General features: G+C 34.3%; 3 protein-coding genes across 5 annotated transcripts; 1 reads left to right on the forward strand and 2 right to left on the reverse strand.

Annotated features, from left to right (window-relative positions):
- Positions 1-6926: 6926 nt before the first annotated feature.
- Positions 6927-11219, forward strand: LOC18014364 (agamous-like MADS-box protein AGL11). The gene is made up of 8 exons (XM_006397064.2): positions 6927-7116; positions 8629-8811; positions 10019-10100; positions 10196-10257; positions 10347-10446; positions 10542-10583; positions 10674-10715; positions 10797-11219. The coding sequence occupies exons 2-8, from the start codon at positions 8630-8632 to the stop codon at positions 10977-10979; spliced, it is 693 nt and encodes a 230-aa protein (XP_006397127.1). The 5' UTR covers positions 6927-7116; position 8629; the 3' UTR covers positions 10980-11219.
- On the reverse strand, positions 11137-13384 carry LOC18014267 (immune-associated nucleotide-binding protein 13). Of its 3 annotated transcripts, XM_024154283.1 has the most exons (7): positions 13319-13384; positions 12977-13065; positions 12412-12647; positions 12055-12323; positions 11794-11961; positions 11568-11705; positions 11137-11477 (listed from the first exon to the last, which is right to left on the reverse strand). In XM_024154283.1, exons 3-7 carry the CDS (start codon positions 12644-12646, stop codon positions 11268-11270), a joined length of 1020 nt encoding a protein of 339 aa, XP_024010051.1. In that variant the 5' UTR covers position 12647; positions 12977-13065; positions 13319-13384; the 3' UTR covers positions 11137-11267. The 3 variants fall into 3 exon arrangements, with proteins under 3 accessions (XP_024010051.1, XP_024010050.1, XP_006397128.1); XM_024154282.1 differs by having other exon boundaries at positions 12977-13361; XM_006397065.2 differs by lacking the exons at positions 12977-13065; positions 13319-13384 and adding an exon at positions 12749-12843.
- A 288-nt stretch (positions 13385-13672) lies between these two features.
- Positions 13673-15487, reverse strand: LOC18014275 (BTB/POZ domain-containing protein At4g08455). The gene is made up of 2 exons (XM_006397066.1): positions 15005-15487; positions 13673-14134 (listed from the first exon to the last, which is right to left on the reverse strand). The coding sequence occupies exons 1-2, from the start codon at positions 15485-15487 to the stop codon at positions 13673-13675; spliced, it is 945 nt and encodes a 314-aa protein (XP_006397129.1).
- Positions 15488-20115: the final 4628 nt, after the last annotated feature.

The following is a 20115-nucleotide window of genomic DNA, read 5'->3' on the forward strand; positions in this document are numbered from 1 at the left end:
GAGACATACCCATCAGAAATTTAACGTCAGAAGAAACCCATCTAAACAATGCTGACTTTGATCTGCACTCAACCGAAATACAGGAGCTGGTGCTTTCCCGTTTCTCAGTAGATGCAACTCACTTCTGTTGCATAAATCAGGCAAGTCCAATCTTGACTTACCATTGTCTTTTGTCCTTCCCGCTACGTTCATAACTGTATGCATGATGTTATCAAAAAAGTTTTTTTCAATGTGCATGACATCAAGATTGTGTCTGAGCAGATGATCTTTCCAATAAGGTAGTTGCCAAAAGATACTTTTCTTGTGCCAATTATGATGAACTCCATAACCTTCAGGCATATTTGCAGGAGTGTGCCAGTTTCCCCCACGCGTTACTGTTTCCTCTGCCTTCCAATGATCGATTTGCGCCTGTATATCAGCTCCTGTTAAATTAACGGGTGGAGGGACATGTACACTTTTGTTCTTCATAAATAACCTCTTGTTCCTCCGATATGGATGGTTATCCGGTAAAAACCTCCGGTGACAATCAAACCAACAAGTTTTTCTACCATGTTTTAGCTGAAACGCATCAGTTCGATGAAGACAATAAGGACAAGATAGCCTCCCATGTGTAGTCCATCCTGATAGCATACCATAAGCGGGGAAATCGCTTATTGTCCACATAAGCACATCCCGCATAGTAAAAAATTTCCTTGTAGAACAGTCATATGTACGAACGCCAGTATACCATAACTGATTCAACTCATGTATAAGTGGCTGCAGAAATACATCGAGAGCTCGCTTCGGATGATTTGGACCTGGAACCAAAATACTTAGGAAAAGAAATTTCCTTTGCATGCACAAATCTGGAGGAAGGTTATAAGGAGTTAGGATTACTGGCCATAATGAATATTGTCTACCAGACATACCAAATGGACTAAAACCATCAGTGCACAGACCAAGATAGACATTCTGTTTGAACTTAGCAAAATCTGGGTATACCATATTGAAGTGTTTCCATGCCTTTGCATCTGATAGATGAACAGCTTCTCCATCTACTTGTGTATGTTCTGCATGCCATCTCATTGATGCAGCTGTCCTTTCAGATTGATAAAGCCGTTTTAACCTATCAGTTATAGGGAGATACCACATACGTTGGTACGGTATCCTTTTACGCCCACCAGTTTGCGGCCTGTATCTTGGTTTTTGGCAAAATCGACATTCCTCCAGCTGATTATCATCTTTCCAAAAAATCATACAGTTGTCAACACATACATCTATCATCTCAGAAGGTAGACCAAGACTAAAAATCAACTTCTGAATTTCATAGTATGTTCCCGCTGCCAAGTTATCCTCCGGTAGATACTCCTTCAGAAGATCAGCCCAATCATCCATGCAAACCTCAGCCAGGTTATGATCTGTTTTAATTGACATCATCCTAGCTGCCAACGATAATTTAGACAAGTCTTCTCTACATCCTTCGTAGATTGGCTGATTAGCATTGTCTAACAAATCATAAAATCGTTTGGCATCTACATTAGGTTCCTCAACAGCATTACCAGTATGCGTTTCATGAAATGCATCAGTCACCATTTTGTGCATCCTATCATGATCTACACTTTGATCATATTGATAATGATTAGGCTGATGACCATAATTCGATTCATCAATATCAACATGACTTTGATAATTACTACTACTACCAGCATTCCCAGTATTACTGCCATATCCTTCTCCATGTAGATACCAAACAAAATATTGCGGCATAAACCCTCTATTTAATAAATGCGTCCACACGGTTTGGTTAGTGTATACCTCAGCTTGTATTCTTGCATTTCAAACAAGGACAAAACATCTTCTCACTATCTTTCGTTCTCTCCATATTTGTAGCCTGAAACATAAATATTTCTAACCCGTTCTTGAACTTTTCTGTCAACGCCCCATCTGAATCTTTACGCATATACATCCAACTTCTTAGCTCGTATATAGACATCTTGAAAATAAACTCAAAATACTATCTCTTTTTATTGATTAGACAATTGTGTCACGATCTAGCCACGTGAATGGAGTAAATTAACCTTATAATAATATTATTACTTCTTTTTTTCAAAGTAATATAAGTCTTAATTCGGGTTTCCAGCAATGGATAACCCAATATATAAGGATTTACAACACTATACTAAAATTTAAGAAACCTACAATGGGTCTCAAAGATGAAGATGCTCTTATGTTTGAATGATGATGTGTTGTGATTGAAAGAAGGAATGAAGATCTATTTATAGGAAAATTCTGGGCTTTAAAACGCTTTTACGACGACATTTTACGACGAATTTACATTCAAAAATAATATTACGACGAGTTTACGACGATTATGCGATAAAATCTATCCCCTGCAATTGTTAGGTAAACATGTTTAAAATATTTTCCACCTAACTTCTTTTCGACGTAAAATCGTCGTAATATGTACATCGAAATGCAGTCGTCGTATATTTGTCGTAATGTTACATCGAATTTACGATGATTTTACATTTACTAGCAAATCTCTTGTTATCGATGTATAATCGTCGTAATTCGTCGTAAATTGTACGTCGAGTTTACGACGATTTTTTTATACGACGGTGTTACGACGGTTTTAAAATTAGACGTAAGATCATCGTAAAATCGTTGTAAACTTGCGACAATTTGAAAACCGTCGTAATGAACCGTTGGAAAACGATTGTTTTCTTGTAGTGTTTTAAGTCAAACTGTTCCAATTCATATATGTTCAATCGGACGACGTACTAATTTTCAATTTTTTAATTAGGCCATTTATATATTGTTAGATTGTGATGGAACCTATTAGAAGAAACAAAATAGTAAAGATTGCTGAATTTCTTTTAATTATAGATCTTAATTAATTTATAGGCTGTTGTGAAAGAGCCATTTGACTTCCTAAACACCGTATTTTGAAACATCATGTGACAATAATTTGACTGACTTAAACTGGTAACTTAGTAATATATAAAAAGGATTTGGAGTTTGGTGTGATTAACATAGGAAAGTAAAAACAAAAATCACTTAAGAAGGAGAGAGATAGAGAATAGGGCAAATAAATGAGGAGATGCATCAACCAACGTCAACGTCAACTCTCTCTCTCTCTAGTGCAATAATACAATTTGCGTGTCACTTTCAAACCCTAAATTAAGCCTGCAATTTTACCTTTCTCTTTAATTTTCCTCCAAAGGAATCTTCAAATCTTGAGAGTATACTTGCGTGCCAAATATTAAATTATGTATATGATCAAAAGTTACATGATACATGCATATCGTATGGTTATCTCAACTTTTAAATTTATTTTTTTGTTTGAGTATGTTCTCACTTTCTTGAAAGAGTTATAGATTATCCGTATATTTACGTGCAGTTATGTATATGTATGAAGGTTTGTATAGTAAAATCATAGGTTAGTAATATAAATCACATGTCTAATTTAAACATTGATAAACAATGAAATGATGAATGGTGCATATTTTTATGTGGATTTATCATTTATGGTAGGATTCTAATCATATCTATATTCTCAATTTTTTTTCTTCGTTGGCCGCCGTTTTTAATGGCCAAAAAGGTTTAATTTTCATAAAATTTGTACTATCCTTTGTTAATCTGATTTTTTTTTATCAAATTGAGTTTAGTAAGTTTAGTTTTTCCCTATTCGTATATAATGTATAAATATCGCAATATTTTTACATTCTTTTATGTATGAATATTTTCTTGAAAGATATTGATGAAAAATACTAGATTTAATATTAAAATGAATTGAAATGCAAACATGAGATTTTCTAGGTGTACAGTAATTGTTTGAACCAGATTTAAAGAAAGAAAAATCTAATTTATACTATATGAAACAATAAAAAGTAACAAAAATACATAAGATACTATAACTTCAAGTCTCATGATATTTAATTTTAGTTCTTACATATGCATGTAGTCATATATATATTTGACAAAAGTAAACATATTTTTTTTTTTTTTTTGCTAGGAATTTGAATCTCATTTAGAAATGAAAAGAGTTTGTAAAATTTACAAAAAGCTACACAACCTAGGAAACCACCTTGCCAAAAAAGGATAAAAAACAAAGAGGAACCTAAACAAACTACGAGTTAAGAGATCTGGGAGGATTACTCATATGAAAACCAAACTTGCATCAGGTCACGGAAAGCTTTACGACTCTTCCTGGCCAGAATGGAATCACGCACAAGTCGGTCAGTAGCCTTGAACAGGGTTTGAGGAGTGGAGGAGATGTTGTTATGAAGCCTGTTGTTTCTCTCGGTCCAAATGGAGTTGATAATGGCATGGGCAACTAGCCTGCGCAGCGTCCTTGGAGACACATTGTCTTTGATCCCGAGCCAGCACATGAAGGCGTTCCATGTGTGAAATGCGAAGGCGTTGTAGCCAAGCCGCTTTAGCGCTAAGTCCCAGAGATCTTCACTAAGCTCACATCTGAGAAGAAGGTGGTCTCTGTCTTCGAGGTGAACATTGCAGAGGCAGCAAGACGAAGGGATTTGGAGTCCCCAACTGACAAGGCGAGCTCTAGTAGGAAGACGGTCAAGATGAGCCACCCACATTGTGAAAGCATGCCTTGGGATTGCTCCCTTAAACCAGACAGAGTGGGTCCAATGCTGAACGGGAGCGCGCGGTCGAATGGAATCCCAGGTGAGCTTTGTGGAGAAATGAGAAAGCTCAGAGTCATTGACGAGCCAGAGATAAGAGTCTGAATCAGATGAGTGAGAGGGGAGATCAATGGAAGTAAGATGGATTTGCAGAGATTCAGCAGCAGACGAACGAGCTCCTCGGAGTTTCCATCCATTCAGGTCGCAAGCATCGGAGATTTTAGCATTGAGAGGGATGGCGAGTTCTCTTGGTCCACCAGCACCAAACAGAGAGATCAAGGGGCCAAGAGGAGTCCAGTGATCCATCCAGAAGCTCAATATGTTCCCATTTCCAACTCTTGCTCTTAAGAACCGAGCAGCAAGAGGGCGAAGAGAAAGAATAGCTTTCCATGTCCAAGATCCTTGTCTTTTCTCATCACAATTCCAGAAGTTTGCGCCTTTGATACGATAAGAATGAATCCATTTGGCCCAGAGGGAGCTGCTGTTGGCGAATAATAACCAGATAAGGCGGAGACAGAGAGCCTTGTTCCATAGCTGAAAGTGTCTTAATCCTAGACCACCTTCATCTTTGGGGAGACAGATAGCAGTCCAAGAGACTTCAGCGGTAGCCTTTTTATTTACATCCCCACCCCATAAGAAGCGTGAGCAGAGGGACTCAATTTTCTTCAAACAGCCTTTGGGCAAGATGAAAGCAGAAGACCAGAAATTCACAGTACCATAAATAACAGAGGAGATAAGTTGTCTTCTACCAGCAAAAGAGAGAGCCCGAGAAGACCATGATGAGAACCTGCTTGAAATCTTGTCCAAAAGAGGTCTATAATCACAAATACGCAGCTTCCGGTGCATCAGAGGGAGGCCTAAATACCGGATTGGCATTGAACCGAGGGTGAATCCAAGACAAATACAAAGTAAACATATTTGTACACAAGTACTTTGTAAATATACATACTATTTTTCATATGTACATATAAATCTTAGGAAAATCTTAAAAAGAGAGAGATAGTACAATGGGTTTGAAGTACCAAACTCATGCTAGCTAGTCTGCAGTTGCCAGCTTTGGTCAACAAGTCTTTTAGTTTCGATATGTATACTTGCGGGCCAAATTATATATTATTATATGATCAAAAGTTACATGATACATGTATGGTTTTCTTACCTCATATGGATGAAAATTGTTGTTTTCTCACCTTCACATGTTGAGTTTTATACCATTTAAAAAAAAAAAGCAAAAGAAAAAAGCAAAATGTCATCTGTGTATTTTAGATCGTTTGCTTGCCACTCGTAGTTTATAAAGGCAAGAAACTATTAACCCATTGTACTATCTCTCTTTTTTGAGATTTTCCTAAGATTTTTATGTATATATGAAAAATAGTATGTAATTTTACAATAATATTCTTTAATATAATATTTTAATACTTTTAGATATATTAATTTTCTTATGAAAGCCCTAAAATCACCAATCAAACTTATAATGAACAAAAAAATATTTTTGTTTCACATATACTTTAGTGAATTCAATCGGCCTTTTTTTAGAGCTTATGAACCTAATATTATAACTAAATTCTAAGAATCTATGGAAAAAACGAGTACCTTTGTCATTGAAAGCATTCATAATAATAATAATAAATATATATAGTGGAAAAGACTCAAATCCAAAACCCTCAATCTCAGGATGAATCAGCCAAAAAGACAAATCCAATCCAACAAGAGTTGGCCTTAGCATTTTATATTATTTTATTAAACGCCATTTTGTTTTTTTTTACTATATATAAAAAATAAGTTGAGCGACAACTAGACCACATTAATCGTAGTAGTGAAAGTTATAATTAATACATGATTAAATCTTCCGAAATCCCAAATCTTGCTCTTGCCGTGAAATAGGCCACGATATGAAATGAGACGGGTGTATCTAGCAAGAGGCTAAATCTCTCTAAATATTAGAAACAAAATAATCATGCATAAATAAATACTTTAGAGAATTTAGAAAAATTTTAGCTATAATTACTTTTGAACTTTTACTTTCTAGAATGTCAACTTAATTTTTTTTTTAAAAGTTTTCATTAATGTAAAATTCTATTCATGAACTTTTTCGAACTATTTCCAACTTGACAATTAGCATGCCAAAATTTTACATGAATTCCTTAGTTATTCATAACAGTTTTTTTTTTTTTTTTAATACATAGCAATGGCATTGGGAGCCGCAAACGCAATTCTCTTTCTCTGGACGTTGGAAGGTGAGCAAAGAAAGAAACGTCTACAAATAGACATATTGAGTGGGAAGCTTAGGGTTTTTGAAGAGAAAAGGATTTGGGTTTGTTTTTGGGATTCTAAAAAACTCTAAACTTTCTTCCTTCTTTTTTTTTTCTTTTGTCTCGTATTCTTTTTCTTATAAAGGACAGAGAGAGAGAGAGAGAAGAAAAAGAGAGAAAGAGAGAGAGAGAAGAAAGAGAGTTTCCGAAAGCTGAATTGAGTTGGGTGAAGCAATTCTCAGGTCTGTCTGTCATGTCTTTACTTCTTCTTCTCTTAAAGGAAAAACACTTCTTGATCTCATCAAGTTCCCATCTTTGTACACATCTCTTCATTCAAAAACTCTACATTTATATCTCATATATATGCGGATTTCAAACTTAATAATAATTCTTTCATCATGGGCTTTTTTTTGTTCTTGACCTTTGCCTTCGCTTCACATACCTAATTATTAAAGTTATTGAGAAAAAAATCTTTATATTTTGTTTCACTTCTTCTGTTTGATGCTTTTCCCAAGAAGAAGAGGAAAAAAAAAGAGAGATCATAAGCGTTTTTTTTTTTTGGTTATCAGATTATGATAAAGATTAGGTTATGTTTATATTTCAAGTTTTTCTTTTCACATGTATATCTCTACAAGATTCTATTTCTTTTTCTTGTCAGCTAAAGTGAAGTCTTTGGTCTAAAAATCTTCCAAATCTGCTGTTTTTTTGTTTCATCTTCTTCTTGAAACTAAGCATAGTTTTCTCTCTCTCGCTCTCTGTCTGTCTGTCTCTCTCTTTTCTGTGTAATTATGTTTCTCTTCTGTACAAACTTCAGTTTCATGTGCATCAGTGCCTTCTCCATTCTTCTTCAATATCAGTTTGATTTGTTTTCTCTCTCCATATTTCTACCTTTTATTTGTTTTCTTCGGTGATTCTTTCTAAAATTTTTTTTTTCCTTGGACACAAACAAAAAAAACTTATGTCTTCATAGAACAGATTAAAATTCATTTTATAAAACATCTGTACACTATGTAATATTCCAGATCTAAGTCAAATTACATATGTTTGTTTGCAATTTGAGCCCGTGAAGCCTTTCAGATGTTTATTGAAGAGAGAGAGATAAAAAGAGTACAAGGGATGGGTATATATATATATATATATATATTATAATCTGTGTACCCAAAAATCATGTAATTAAATTCGTCAGATTTTACCTCTATGATGAGTAGTTTTTTTTTTTCTTTGGATAAAACCCCTGATGAGAATTCATATAGATGTATTTTTTAGCAGTACATGAGATCTTTGGAAACATATTTAAGAAGAATCACATGTAATATGTATGATCATCTTGCATAGTATAATGTTTTTATGCATATCTATATAGTGAAAAGATATGACCAAATTCTTAATCCCTAAGTTTCAGCTATACATCAGATCAAATTGATTCTTGTTTGTCCTTGAAATCAATCAAGAACATCCTTAGTTTGTTTTCCCAAGAAAGTTGGATACAAAAAGAAAAACTCGTTTATTTTTGTTTGTTTTTACAAACCCCTAAAATTGAGTTTGGTGAGAGTATTAAAATATTTTAATTCAAACCCTAGCTTTAGGGTTCTTTTTCTAGTATACTCATTTCTATCTTTTTACAGTATGTCAATCATTTTGTGTGGTTGTTATACAGTATTTATCTTATCAATAACGTCCAATTTTGAACAAATTTTAGTGTCGTTTTATATAGTAACTTATTTACAACCTTGTTTGATGTTTATATAATGAAGGATGGGAAGAGGAAAGATAGAGATCAAGAGGATAGAGAATTCGACAAATCGACAAGTGACCTTCTGCAAAAGAAGAAATGGACTTCTGAAGAAAGCTTATGAGCTTTCAGTTCTCTGCGATGCAGAAGTTGCCCTCATTGTCTTCTCCACTCGTGGCCGTCTCTATGAATATGCCAACAACAAGTAAGTAATCTCAAAAAAAAAAGTAAGTAATCTCTTTGTTTATAGAAATTAATTACAAGCATAAGCACATTAGATTTATAAAAGCAGGGTTTTGGATTTGTATCAATTTCCTCGGTTTAGCAACAAAAAAGAATATGATTACTCTTAGTTAATCCTATTTTTTTGCTATTAGTATATGATGTAATTGAAATTGTTTGAACAAAAAAGAATATGATATATATATATATATATATACATATATATAAGTATTTGAAATGCAAAACATATGAAACTTTTTCTAGGAGTACAGTAACTGTTTGAACCAGATTTTTAAGATATAAAATCTAGAATATACTATATGAACCAATAAGAAATAACAGAAGTACATATGATATTTTAAATTTAAGGGTTTCATGAGATTTACTTCTAGTTATATTTACATATGCATACCAATATTCTGACAAAAGTAAACATATTTGTACACAAGTAATACATACTATTTGTTCATATATACATATAAATCTTGACAAAATCTTAAAAAGATAGAGGTAGTACAATGGGTTTGAAGTACCAAACTCATGCTAGCTAGCTTGCAGCTGTAGTTTTTTAGTCAACAAGTCTTTTTTTTTTTTTCGTTTGTCAAAGTTTTTCTTGGAACTTAACACAATTGTGCAGCGAGAGATGTGTAGTTAAATTTGTACTCTTCTTTCCTCTTTCATCTTAAGCAGATCAGATCTTTTTCTTCATGTCTTTTCTTTCCTTTTTAAGCTTTCTCATCTTATCAATTCGATTTCCTTTTTTTAAAAATCTTTAATTTAAGTCACTTCAACTACATTTTTTTTTACAGGACACAGTTATCATAATGATGTTTTTTTTTGTCTGTATATATTTTTTGTTTGCCAATTTTTATATGCAATATATATACTGTGATAACCTAGTTACTTAAGCTAACGCAGAAACCCATCAACTTTACCTGATTTAGATCCTTATACCAATGCAAACTTTTGAACATATCACTAAAAACCTCCATACTAGATATTTTCACTTAGAATCGGCTAGAAAGATTGCTTCTTTGTATTTACGTTGACGGCTGCGTTTGCGTTTGCATTTTCATGATACGAATATCACAATCACTATAACATGGAAACCACAAACAATCTTGGCCTTCTTCTTTAGACAATAACTTCTTCAGTTGTTATAGAGAAGTTGGATGGTTATTTTGTGACAGCATAAGATCAACCATTGAGAGGTACAAGAAAGCTTCCTCTGATGGCACCAACACTCACTCTGTACAAGAAATCAATGCCGCAGTTTAGTTTCTCTCCATCTCTTTAAACTTCATTAACATCATATCTAATCATATACATATACATGTGTTTACTGTGACGGTGCTTAAACTGTACAGTACTATCAACAAGAATCTGCAAAGCTGAGGCAACAGATCCAAACGATTCAGAATTCCAACAGGTTCTTACGACTTATGTATATATGTCTCTGGTGGAAGTATATATCGATATGTATTGATTGATTGTAACACATTTTTGGTAACATTGTAGGAATCTGATGGGAGACTCGCTGAGTTCCTTAAGTGTCAAGGAACTAAAACAGGTTGAGAATCGCCTTGAGAAAGCCATCTCCAGGATCAGGTCCAAGAAGGTATATACATAGCTACAACATCTTGTAAGACTCTTTATTGCATATACCACTTTACTTAATGTTCTAAATCTGATTCGTGTTCTTACGAGATACAGCATGAGTTGCTTCTAGCTGAAATCGAAAACTTGCAGAAAAGGGTAACCAAAGCTCTAATTTCTAGTTCAAATCAAATACTTTTTTTTTTCAAAACTTTCTTGTGAACATTTTGAGTATGGTATATTCTGCAGGAGATTGAGCTTGATAATGAGAGTATCTATCTCCGAACCAAGGTAAACACAGATATAATGTGTTTGCTAATTACACTGTCACATCAATGATCAATATAGCTAACTAATATCTTTTGATAACAGATAGCAGAAATTGAGAGGTTTCAACATCATCATCAAATGGTTAGTGGTACAGAGATCAACGCTATGGAGGCCTTAGCAGCTCGCAATTACTTTGCTCATAGCATCATAGCTAGTGGTTCTGGATCTGGAGCTGGCCATGGATGCTCTTACTCTGATCCGGACAAGAAAATTCATCTCGGATAATCTCTTGGCGAAAGAAAACAAAACGAGCTACAATAATGGCTTTATAAAGCTATCTGCATTCTGAAATCCTCTGCTTAGGATATATCTCTACGTAAAATATGTTTGTTGTTATTGTAATTCAAAGTACAATGAAGGTATGAATCCTTCAAGACTCATTGGTGTTTGTGTGATGATGAAGACATTACTCTTGTTTTTTATTGTTACATATTAAATCTATAATTACTATGGTATTTGATCTAATTAGTGATTGAAATGATCGTAGAAGCAGAGCATATAGACATATGATGCTTACAGAACAGAGCATTTTTTGTTGAGTTCGTTACGTAAAGAAGCAGTCTCTTTCTCAGCTTTGTTGAGTTGTTCTCTTAGCCTCCTGATCTCATCAGAAGATAGTTTCTGAATTTCTGACATCTTTTTCTCGGTTTCCTCTCTTGCTACTTGTGCTTTAGCTAATTGCTCCTTCACATCCTTCATCGATTCCTTCAGCTGATTAGAGATCTAACCATATACAACAAAACCAAAATATGATGATTATGTACATTCATAAACACATTACATATTATAACCAATGCATGAATCGAAAAATACCTTTTCTTTTATTCCCTCTAGCATTTCGTTGTAAGATTTCTCTACTTCTTTCTTCACTTGGGATATCTCATGTTTTGAAGACCGACCCTTCATTTCTTCAATCTGCTTCTGCTTTTCCTCGAACGTCTCCTCGTTCTCCTGTAAAGGAGACCAAAATGTAACTCAGATATCAACACAAAACGAAATGTGAAATCTTGTTTTTTGTTACAAAAATCTATCTTTTCACCTTTAGCTCAAGTAATATGTCAGCCATAAAAGATTTTCCATTGTTCTTCTTTGAGACTTGCTCAACAAGGTTGAGAAGATCCTGGACTTGCTTGTCGTTCTTGCTTTTAGAGATTTTACGCCTATTGTCAAACAACACCTTACGGCCATCACATTCCATGAGAATTTCCTAGAAGCAATTATAAGATGCAAGAGATTAATTCTTAGTTTTACTATAATATGTTAAAATCGCCCTTGCGAAAAGGTTCTATATTAAACCTACTTGAAACTCTGGACAATCCTCTAAATACTCATCCAGACTCCCTCCATCATCAAACTCGTCTCCATTGGTGAAAACAACAATCATGTAATCAACAATATCATTCCCAAAAAGGATCTTTAGTGTGCGAAGCGTTAACTGTTCCTCTTCTGTTAACCGATTCCTCACAGAGAAAACAAGAAGCACTGCATCTATACCGTCTCTAGCCAGACGTAAGCATCTAACGATTTCTCTGATTGTAAAGTCTTGCGTCGAGGAAGCAGTAAACAGACCTGAAAAGCACAATTGATTAATCTCAATGCATGTTTTAAGAAAATGTATGATTATATTTGATGATAGATTCATATATAATTATCTCACCAGGAGTATCTATAACATTGACTTTCTGACCATTTGGTAGATTGGATTGATGTAGCTCACACTTTTTGGTAATGGATCTTCCTCCTGGTCTTGACCGGAACTTAGTTTCTCCTAGGATGCTATTTCCAGTTGCACTTTTACCATTCCCCGTTCGACCAAGCAGGACTAGGGTTCTTTCAGGTTTCCAATCAACGTCCACATATACTTCACTTGAATCACAAGGCATCGCTTCCATTCTGTCAAGTTCCAAAAGACAAGTAGATGGTTCTTGAAATGAACAAAGAGAAAGTAGAAAAGAAACAAGAACTCAAGACAAACTCATTACTCTTCAACGTACCTGAAAAAAGCTCAATATAATTGTGTAGTTCAAGTGAGAAAGCAAGAAATTAATAGCTTGCACTTTATAGAGGCAAAACAGAATATTCATTAGCCAATTCGAGAAAGAAAGCAACATAAAAGAAAAGAGAAAGAAAAGAATAATGGTGAGAAGATCTCTAAAGTAAGAATATAAACTACAGAAGGAGTGAACAAGCAAAGAATCTGAGAGAAAGACAACAATCTTTACCATTTTGGTGGTCCAATCACACTGCTATACTCTCTTCTTTCTCTTTGTTTCCTTTTACATTGCCTGAAAGAAGAGCCCTGAAGCTGCCACTAAGTGACAAATTAGAACTGAAAATCTCATTTGAAAGATTAATGAAAATCTCATTTCTGAAAGATTGGGAACTCAAAATCTCATTTGAAAGATTAATTGGATTTGACAGATCTTTTTGTTAGGCAGGGTTTATAGCAAAAAGCAAGGAAACGAAAAAAGAAAAGAAGATAAGAGCAAGCAAACTGATCCAGATAGCAATAATACAATTAAGATTATCAGTCTAGTGTTATTATTCATAGAATTGGTCATTACCCCGAAGACTCGTGGGAAAGCATTTGTTGTTGCAGGATATTCCATTTTTATTTCACATAAGACTCATTGTGTGCCAACAGTAGGTACTCGTGAACAAGCTTATTTATGATAAGTTTTCTTTTTGTCTCTTATGAATTCGTTAGCAGATTTACTCTTTTTATAAAAAATTGATCAACCATTTTCCTTCCCCCAAGAAATTTGACTACCTCTTAACAAAACAAAAGAAATTTGTCCGCCGTCTTACAAAATTTATTCAGAAACAATGTTAATTCGAACACCGAATTTAATAAAAACAAACGCAAATATGAGATGGAATAACTGTTTTCACGAAATAAATCAGAATAGGAGTATGACTTAGGGCAAAATGATAGGATTGTCCTTGCTAGTTCCCTGTTTAACGAGACGTGCTTCATAAATTTGGACGAGAAGACGGGGATCCGTTTTCGCAAGCTCTCTGTATTTTTCTGTTCTGGTGACCATCTCCATATTTTTTAAGATCTTCGACAGTGCAGCATCGGCCAAATTCTTTGCATTGTACTGGTCGGCAAAGGCATAGTACATCAGAGAATTTTCTGGTTTTAGTTTGCTTACTAAAAACTTCTCACATTGACTTTTGAGGTAGTCAACTTGGTATTTCTCTGACATGATCAAAAGATCACATGCCATTTCCTCATCAGGTGTTGCTTTAGCAGTGTAGAGAAAGTTTACAAAAGTTTGAAGAACTTCATGAGATACTTCACCGATCTTGATAATACCGCGACGGCTCTCTTCCATCTCATTCTCAAACATGGCTTTGAAAATTGGTGAACGACTCATCTGACAGCAATAGTCACATTGTTAACAATAGTCACATTGTTATCTTTTTAAAAACAGCATTTAAAAGTAAGTTTTTATAGAGTGGAAAACACTCCATAAATCCCTCACAGCTCTCATTATCAATGATACAAATAAATGTGATCGACCCTAAGATATTCAAACCCTAAAAGGAATACACATGTAAAGACTACAATTTTACATCATGTTTTTAGAGCAAAGATGGAGATTGAATTTTAACAAAAGGGCCTAAAATCAATCAAGAAAGATATGTATGAAATGTGGAAGAAAGAAGATATTTAATGAAAAAAGAAGATATCAAGACAGATCATTATTAAGAACACAAAAAGCACAAAAAAAAAATTTAATGCTTATCTGACAATATTAGTACAAGTCTAGCAACTGAACTTAGTATTTTTCTGAACCTACATCCCTACTAATATCTCAAGGTTAATCAATGTTTTTTTGTCTAATTTTTTAATTATTTTTCCCATGATAATTCTTCTTCTTTTATACATTTCTTTTATATAAAAAACTAATAGCATTTTTTCAATTACAGCTTTGTGTAAAATTCTGTATATCAATCACAAAATAATTAATAAAAACTTTTATATTATTTTTTTTTTCAAATTTTTTTAATAATTTGTTTTTCTTAGATTTTTTTCCAAATTTATGTTACAAAAAAAATAAATGAGAAAACATTTTTTTGCCTATGGCATCCAACCTTTGGCACAGCTATGCAAACGCAGACACATATATTGAATATTCTAAAGAAATATGACAATCAAAGTTAAGATAACTCATCATAGAAACTAGAGGTCCAAACAATAGTTGAAATGTTAAAAAAAATAGGAAAAAAAATAGTGAACAAACCAGAATAGCTTTATGAGCTTGAATAGGACGAGCAACGGCCCCAGCATCGGATGCGATAAGAACAACATCACTGAAAGATTTAGAGGATAAGGCAAGGAAATCAGCGTCAGCTTTGAGGTCGTTGAGCTCCTTCTTGAGCCCTCTCTCAGTCTCAGCAATCACATCAGCGCACTTAATGCAGAAGCCGGCATCGTCAGGGACGCATATTTCCGAACAAGAGATGCAACGCTCCTCTGTGTCACTTACGGAATCGCTGTCGGAATCGCTGTCAGAATCGCTGTCAGAATCGCTGTCTGAGCCGCTGTGTGAGTGGCTGTTGGAATCGCTGTCTGACTCGCTGTCTGAGCCACTGTGTGAGTGGCTGTTGGAATCGCTGTCTGACTCGCTGTCTGAGCCGGTGCGTGAGTCGCTGTCTGAGCCGCTGTGTGAGTCGCTGTCGGAATCGCTGTCTGAGTCACTGGGGTAGGGGTGCTTTCTCTTCATCGTACAGACCGAACAACTTTTGTTTTTTTCTTTGCTAAAGTAAATTGAAAACAACTTTTTTTTTTTTTGTTTAATGTATAATGTATAACTTAGAAAAAAATCAGAAATGGTCCTTCTTTTTATAATCCCTTACATATTAGGTTAATTATTTGTTGACCATTATATTATATATATATTAATATATATGTTAGTTAAAAAAAAATATATATATATATATGTTAGTTTTTTTTTCTACCAAATGATATAATGATATAAAGATTTTATACTATATAGGTCAAATTACAATTCATTGAATATAATATGTCAAAAAACGTTACCATAAGCTATTCTTCCATTACACGATCCATATCAAGCTGTCATGCATGAACCAGCATCTAAACGTATTAATTAGTTATCTTATCAATTTGTTGACCTTATCGTTTGATAACAAGACCAATGGGTTTCACATTGCACCAGAATTTCCTGCAAACATACAATTCATTTCTAACTCAGATTTTTATATGAGACTATGCAAATCATCAGTTATACGTCTCAAGAACGGTAAAAAAAAAAAACACTGATTTTCATGAATTCTAGACACTCTTGAGCCAAACAATCCTCGAACGTCTGTTCGTTCTCTAGAGTTATGCACCTCGTAATTTATTACCTACGAATTCGAGTGTCACCCACAAATCAAATAAACCTGTAAAATCACCAGATTGACATCATACATCACAACAACTAAATTGTAGTCAATCTGACTTTGCTTAATTGTATTTGGTTAAACTAAACAACACACATCCATATATCAACTTCATCAATGATCTGCCTCTGCCCTCTGCCCATAACAACATAGTGACGTAATACAATTGTCCTTGGACAAAGTAAAAATATAAAGGTTAATTCATGCTTCGAAGAGTATCAATCAAATTGATGTTTTGTCCATCATCTTTCACATGTTCTGGTCACTCCTATACCCTAGTGAACTTGCTTTTTTGAGGTGAACGCCTTTCTTCCAAAGGATATCGTTCCCTATGGCACTCTTTCATTTTCCAGAACTACCGACCAGAACTACGGTTTTTGTAAGGTTTGATGATGAATCGAATTTGCAATCATTTGTCCATCATCCATCTTCATGAGTAAGGAAAAAAAATTGAATGAATTTACATCAAAAAAAGATTTTCATACAACAAAAACGGTTCAACATAACCAAAAGAATCAGAAATTTCAGACCTAAAACCTAAGTCATCAAGCAACCATTATTATTATTATTTTTTTTAAAATCCTTATACAACCCTAGGGTATTTTTTTAACCTTACAGAAATTTTGATGATGATCTTACGTAATCAGGGTACAACAATTTTAATAAAACAAGGCCGACCATAATCACTTAAAACAAGTAAGTTATATGATTTTCGTAGTCGACAAAACAATACGCTCTAAAGCAGTAACATCGTTACTTTGCTTGAGCGAGGAATCTGCACCGATACGAACAATTTTAGGTACTAATATATTACATCCACCGTGCGAAGGTTTATAAGGACTTAAGGCAAACTAAAAAAATAGGACCTTTTTCATTTAAAAAAAGATTTTCTAACAAAAAAATATAATATAATTTTAAAATCATATAAAATATTCAAAAATAAAATTTTAATCTAAAAAAACTAATTAAGACATAATCTTTCTTCCTTCTTTTTCAATAAACTTTTTCACCAAACTCTCATAATCGAGGTCCTTAACTAGTTTTTTTCTATAGATATGACAGATAGGCCATTCAATCTTTTTTGTGACATAGTTGATCGCAACTAAGACTTTATCAACTTCAACTTTGAAAAACTTCTTTCAGTCAAGGCAACTGAAACTTCTCCCAATAATTTTTTTTTCTCTTAGACTTTAGGGTTTTGGTCTTATTTTAGGATGTCATAAAGCCGATAATCTAAACCAATCTTAACCAATTTCTTAAAACTATTAGGAGAAGGTAATCTTAATCTATTTCCTATATCTATTCCTTTTTTTTCTCTTTTATAAACAAAAATAAGAAAACATCTTATGTAAAAAAAGACCTCATGCCAACCATAAACCACTTAACCACCTCTTAAGAAAATGGTGGCCCTGAAAAATTAACATATTTTGGGGGCTTGAGGCGAAAGCCTTTTTCACTACATGGTAAGCACGGATCTGATTACACCCTAGAGGATTAATGAGAGTGTAAGTATGATAAGCTTCCAAATTAGTTGATTCGAAAGCATGTTGTTTAGGTCTAAACTTTTACAATAATACACATCGATATTGTTTTATTGTAAAAAGAAAAAACAAATTCAACTACGAAAAGGATTAAAAAACTAAAGAGTAAAATACACAACAAGCAAGGTATGTAAGAGGCGATAACAAATATTCCTAAAGAAAGAACCTTGAAACTGCCACAATGATTGTCCAATAAGAATCTACCATTGGAGTGTTCTAAAAAGCTAACAGAAATCTCTGAGTTTCTTTTTTTTTTTTTTGCTTTCATCATCTTATCTGAGTTGCTGCTTTCTGAAATAGAGAAGGTCATATCTGCAACAAAACAATGTCCCCAACTCTCAATATGGTTTCTTCTTCCATTTAATTTCAAAACGTAAGAGACAAGCGAACGTGCACACTCCATTTTCTTTGTAATACAGAGAAGTTTTTCATCTCTTAAACTATACTACTATAGTAGTGTTTCCAGATTAATTCACTTTCTTTTTTTCTTCCCTCTTACACAATCAGCTGGAGTTATATTATAAACACTCACATGATCTGAAAAGAACATAGAATAACATCTCTCTTATTACTCATCTGAATATCAAAAGTAAAACATAAAATAAAATGGAAACAGAGATAGACTATGTTCTTTTTTTTTGGGCATGGGTGTCAAAGGGTAGAAAAAAGAAAGAAATGTAAACACGTACCCAACAATCTAAGGAGAAAGTCACTCAATTCTTCCAAAATAATAAATGGATATAAACACATGGATGTGTATAAAGTGATGGGATTTTATGTCTTTTGATCACAACATAAATCACAAAATGACACACTTTCCGGTCCCTTTTTCTTCGAGGTCCTTGGTCATTTTCTTGGCCTGCTCCAGTTCCTTCCTCAGCTTCTTAATCTCGTCACTTGATTGTCACTGGACTTCGTTTTCTTTTTTTTCTCCGATTTAAGTCTTGCTGCTTGCTCGTCGTTCAGCTGCTTCTCAAGCCTGTTAAGTGCCTCTCTCAGCTTAGTCTCCACCTAATCAAGGAACTCAAAAAGGAATGTTAACAAAATGATTCTGATGTGGACATCAGTCCCACTAGACGACTCACAGTGAGCTCAAGACCCAGAGACATTACATTTGGCCTAACCGAAGCTGAACCGGAGAAACCAAATGAGATCAATGGACATGTGAGTCTAGCCAAGGGTAAAGGAGAGACGAACTCCCTTGTAGAGCAAGCCAATAAAGAAGAGGAGATGACTGTTATTGACTTGTTCTCTCTAGACTCCTATCCAAAAGATCATACAAGCTTCCCGGCTAAACCATTGCCAGAGTTATTCAAATGCATAGCCGATAAGCAGTTAAGGCCCAAAAATCATGTCTTTGACTTCAACAAAGCACGTTCAAGCCCAGGAGATGTTATTACCCATCAGGAGACCCAATGGAGCATCCAAAACCAAGAGATGGAGTTGGATCGACCCAGATCCATCATTTAACCACAACGTCCTTAAATGGTCTAATACTCGGCCAAATAAGGAAACTCGTGTAACCAGACCAAGGGAGACGACCAAGCACGTGTTAGGAGACCCATCAGACCTCTCATGCACCCTCAAGATGAATCAAGACACTTTCCTGGCCCAAGAGATAGATTCAAACTTTGAAGAGGAACTTTCCATACTCGGAAATGTCAATCTTCCATCATCTTCTGTTGACAACTTTTGGAGACCAAATCTGAGCCATTCATCTTATGGAGACCATCTCAACCGTCCACAACCATCAGAGAATCTCTCAGCACATGAGCTGCCATAGACCACGTCCCTTTGACCCAAAGATCGAGTTCTTCACCATCAAAGTTCCATGATCCTTTTACTTGATACTTTGCTTAATCTTTGCTGTTTCTTTAATATTTTAATACCCTTGTATTAGATTTCTAGAACCTATATAAGCTTTATCTCATCCATCTATTGTACTCACCCTTGAATTAATAAAAAAAACCAGAAAGTTCTTTGTTTCAAAAACCTTGTGTTCTTGATTCGTTTTTGCGAGTTCTAGGTAGATTGTGGAATCAGTCTCTCTAGGTTTCGTGTTTTGAGACTAAACTCTTTGTGAGGAATAGCCCTTAGAGTTAGTTTCTGTTGATACATTTGTTTTAGTCCATAAAACAAGTGTATTGTCATCACAACCTTCTTCCATCCCTCCATCAAAGCTTTTAGACTTTGAATACTTGGTGTCCATAAGATTGTGTGATTCAATCTTATATCAGATTCCTTCACAAATCAGCTTACCTGGACACTAATTAATTACATTTTATGAGATACATGACTCTCAATCAAAAAATTAACAAAAGAACTTCAAAACACATTACCCTGTCCATCATTTGGCTGAGCTGGTTCTCTTCATGATACTTCTCTTTACTTTTCATCTTTTGAAA

This window comes from Eutrema salsugineum, unplaced genomic scaffold (assembly GCF_000478725.1).
Source record: "Eutrema salsugineum unplaced genomic scaffold, Eutsalg1_0 scaffold_3, whole genome shotgun sequence".
Lineage (NCBI taxonomy): Eukaryota > Viridiplantae > Streptophyta > Magnoliopsida > Brassicales > Brassicaceae > Eutrema > Eutrema salsugineum.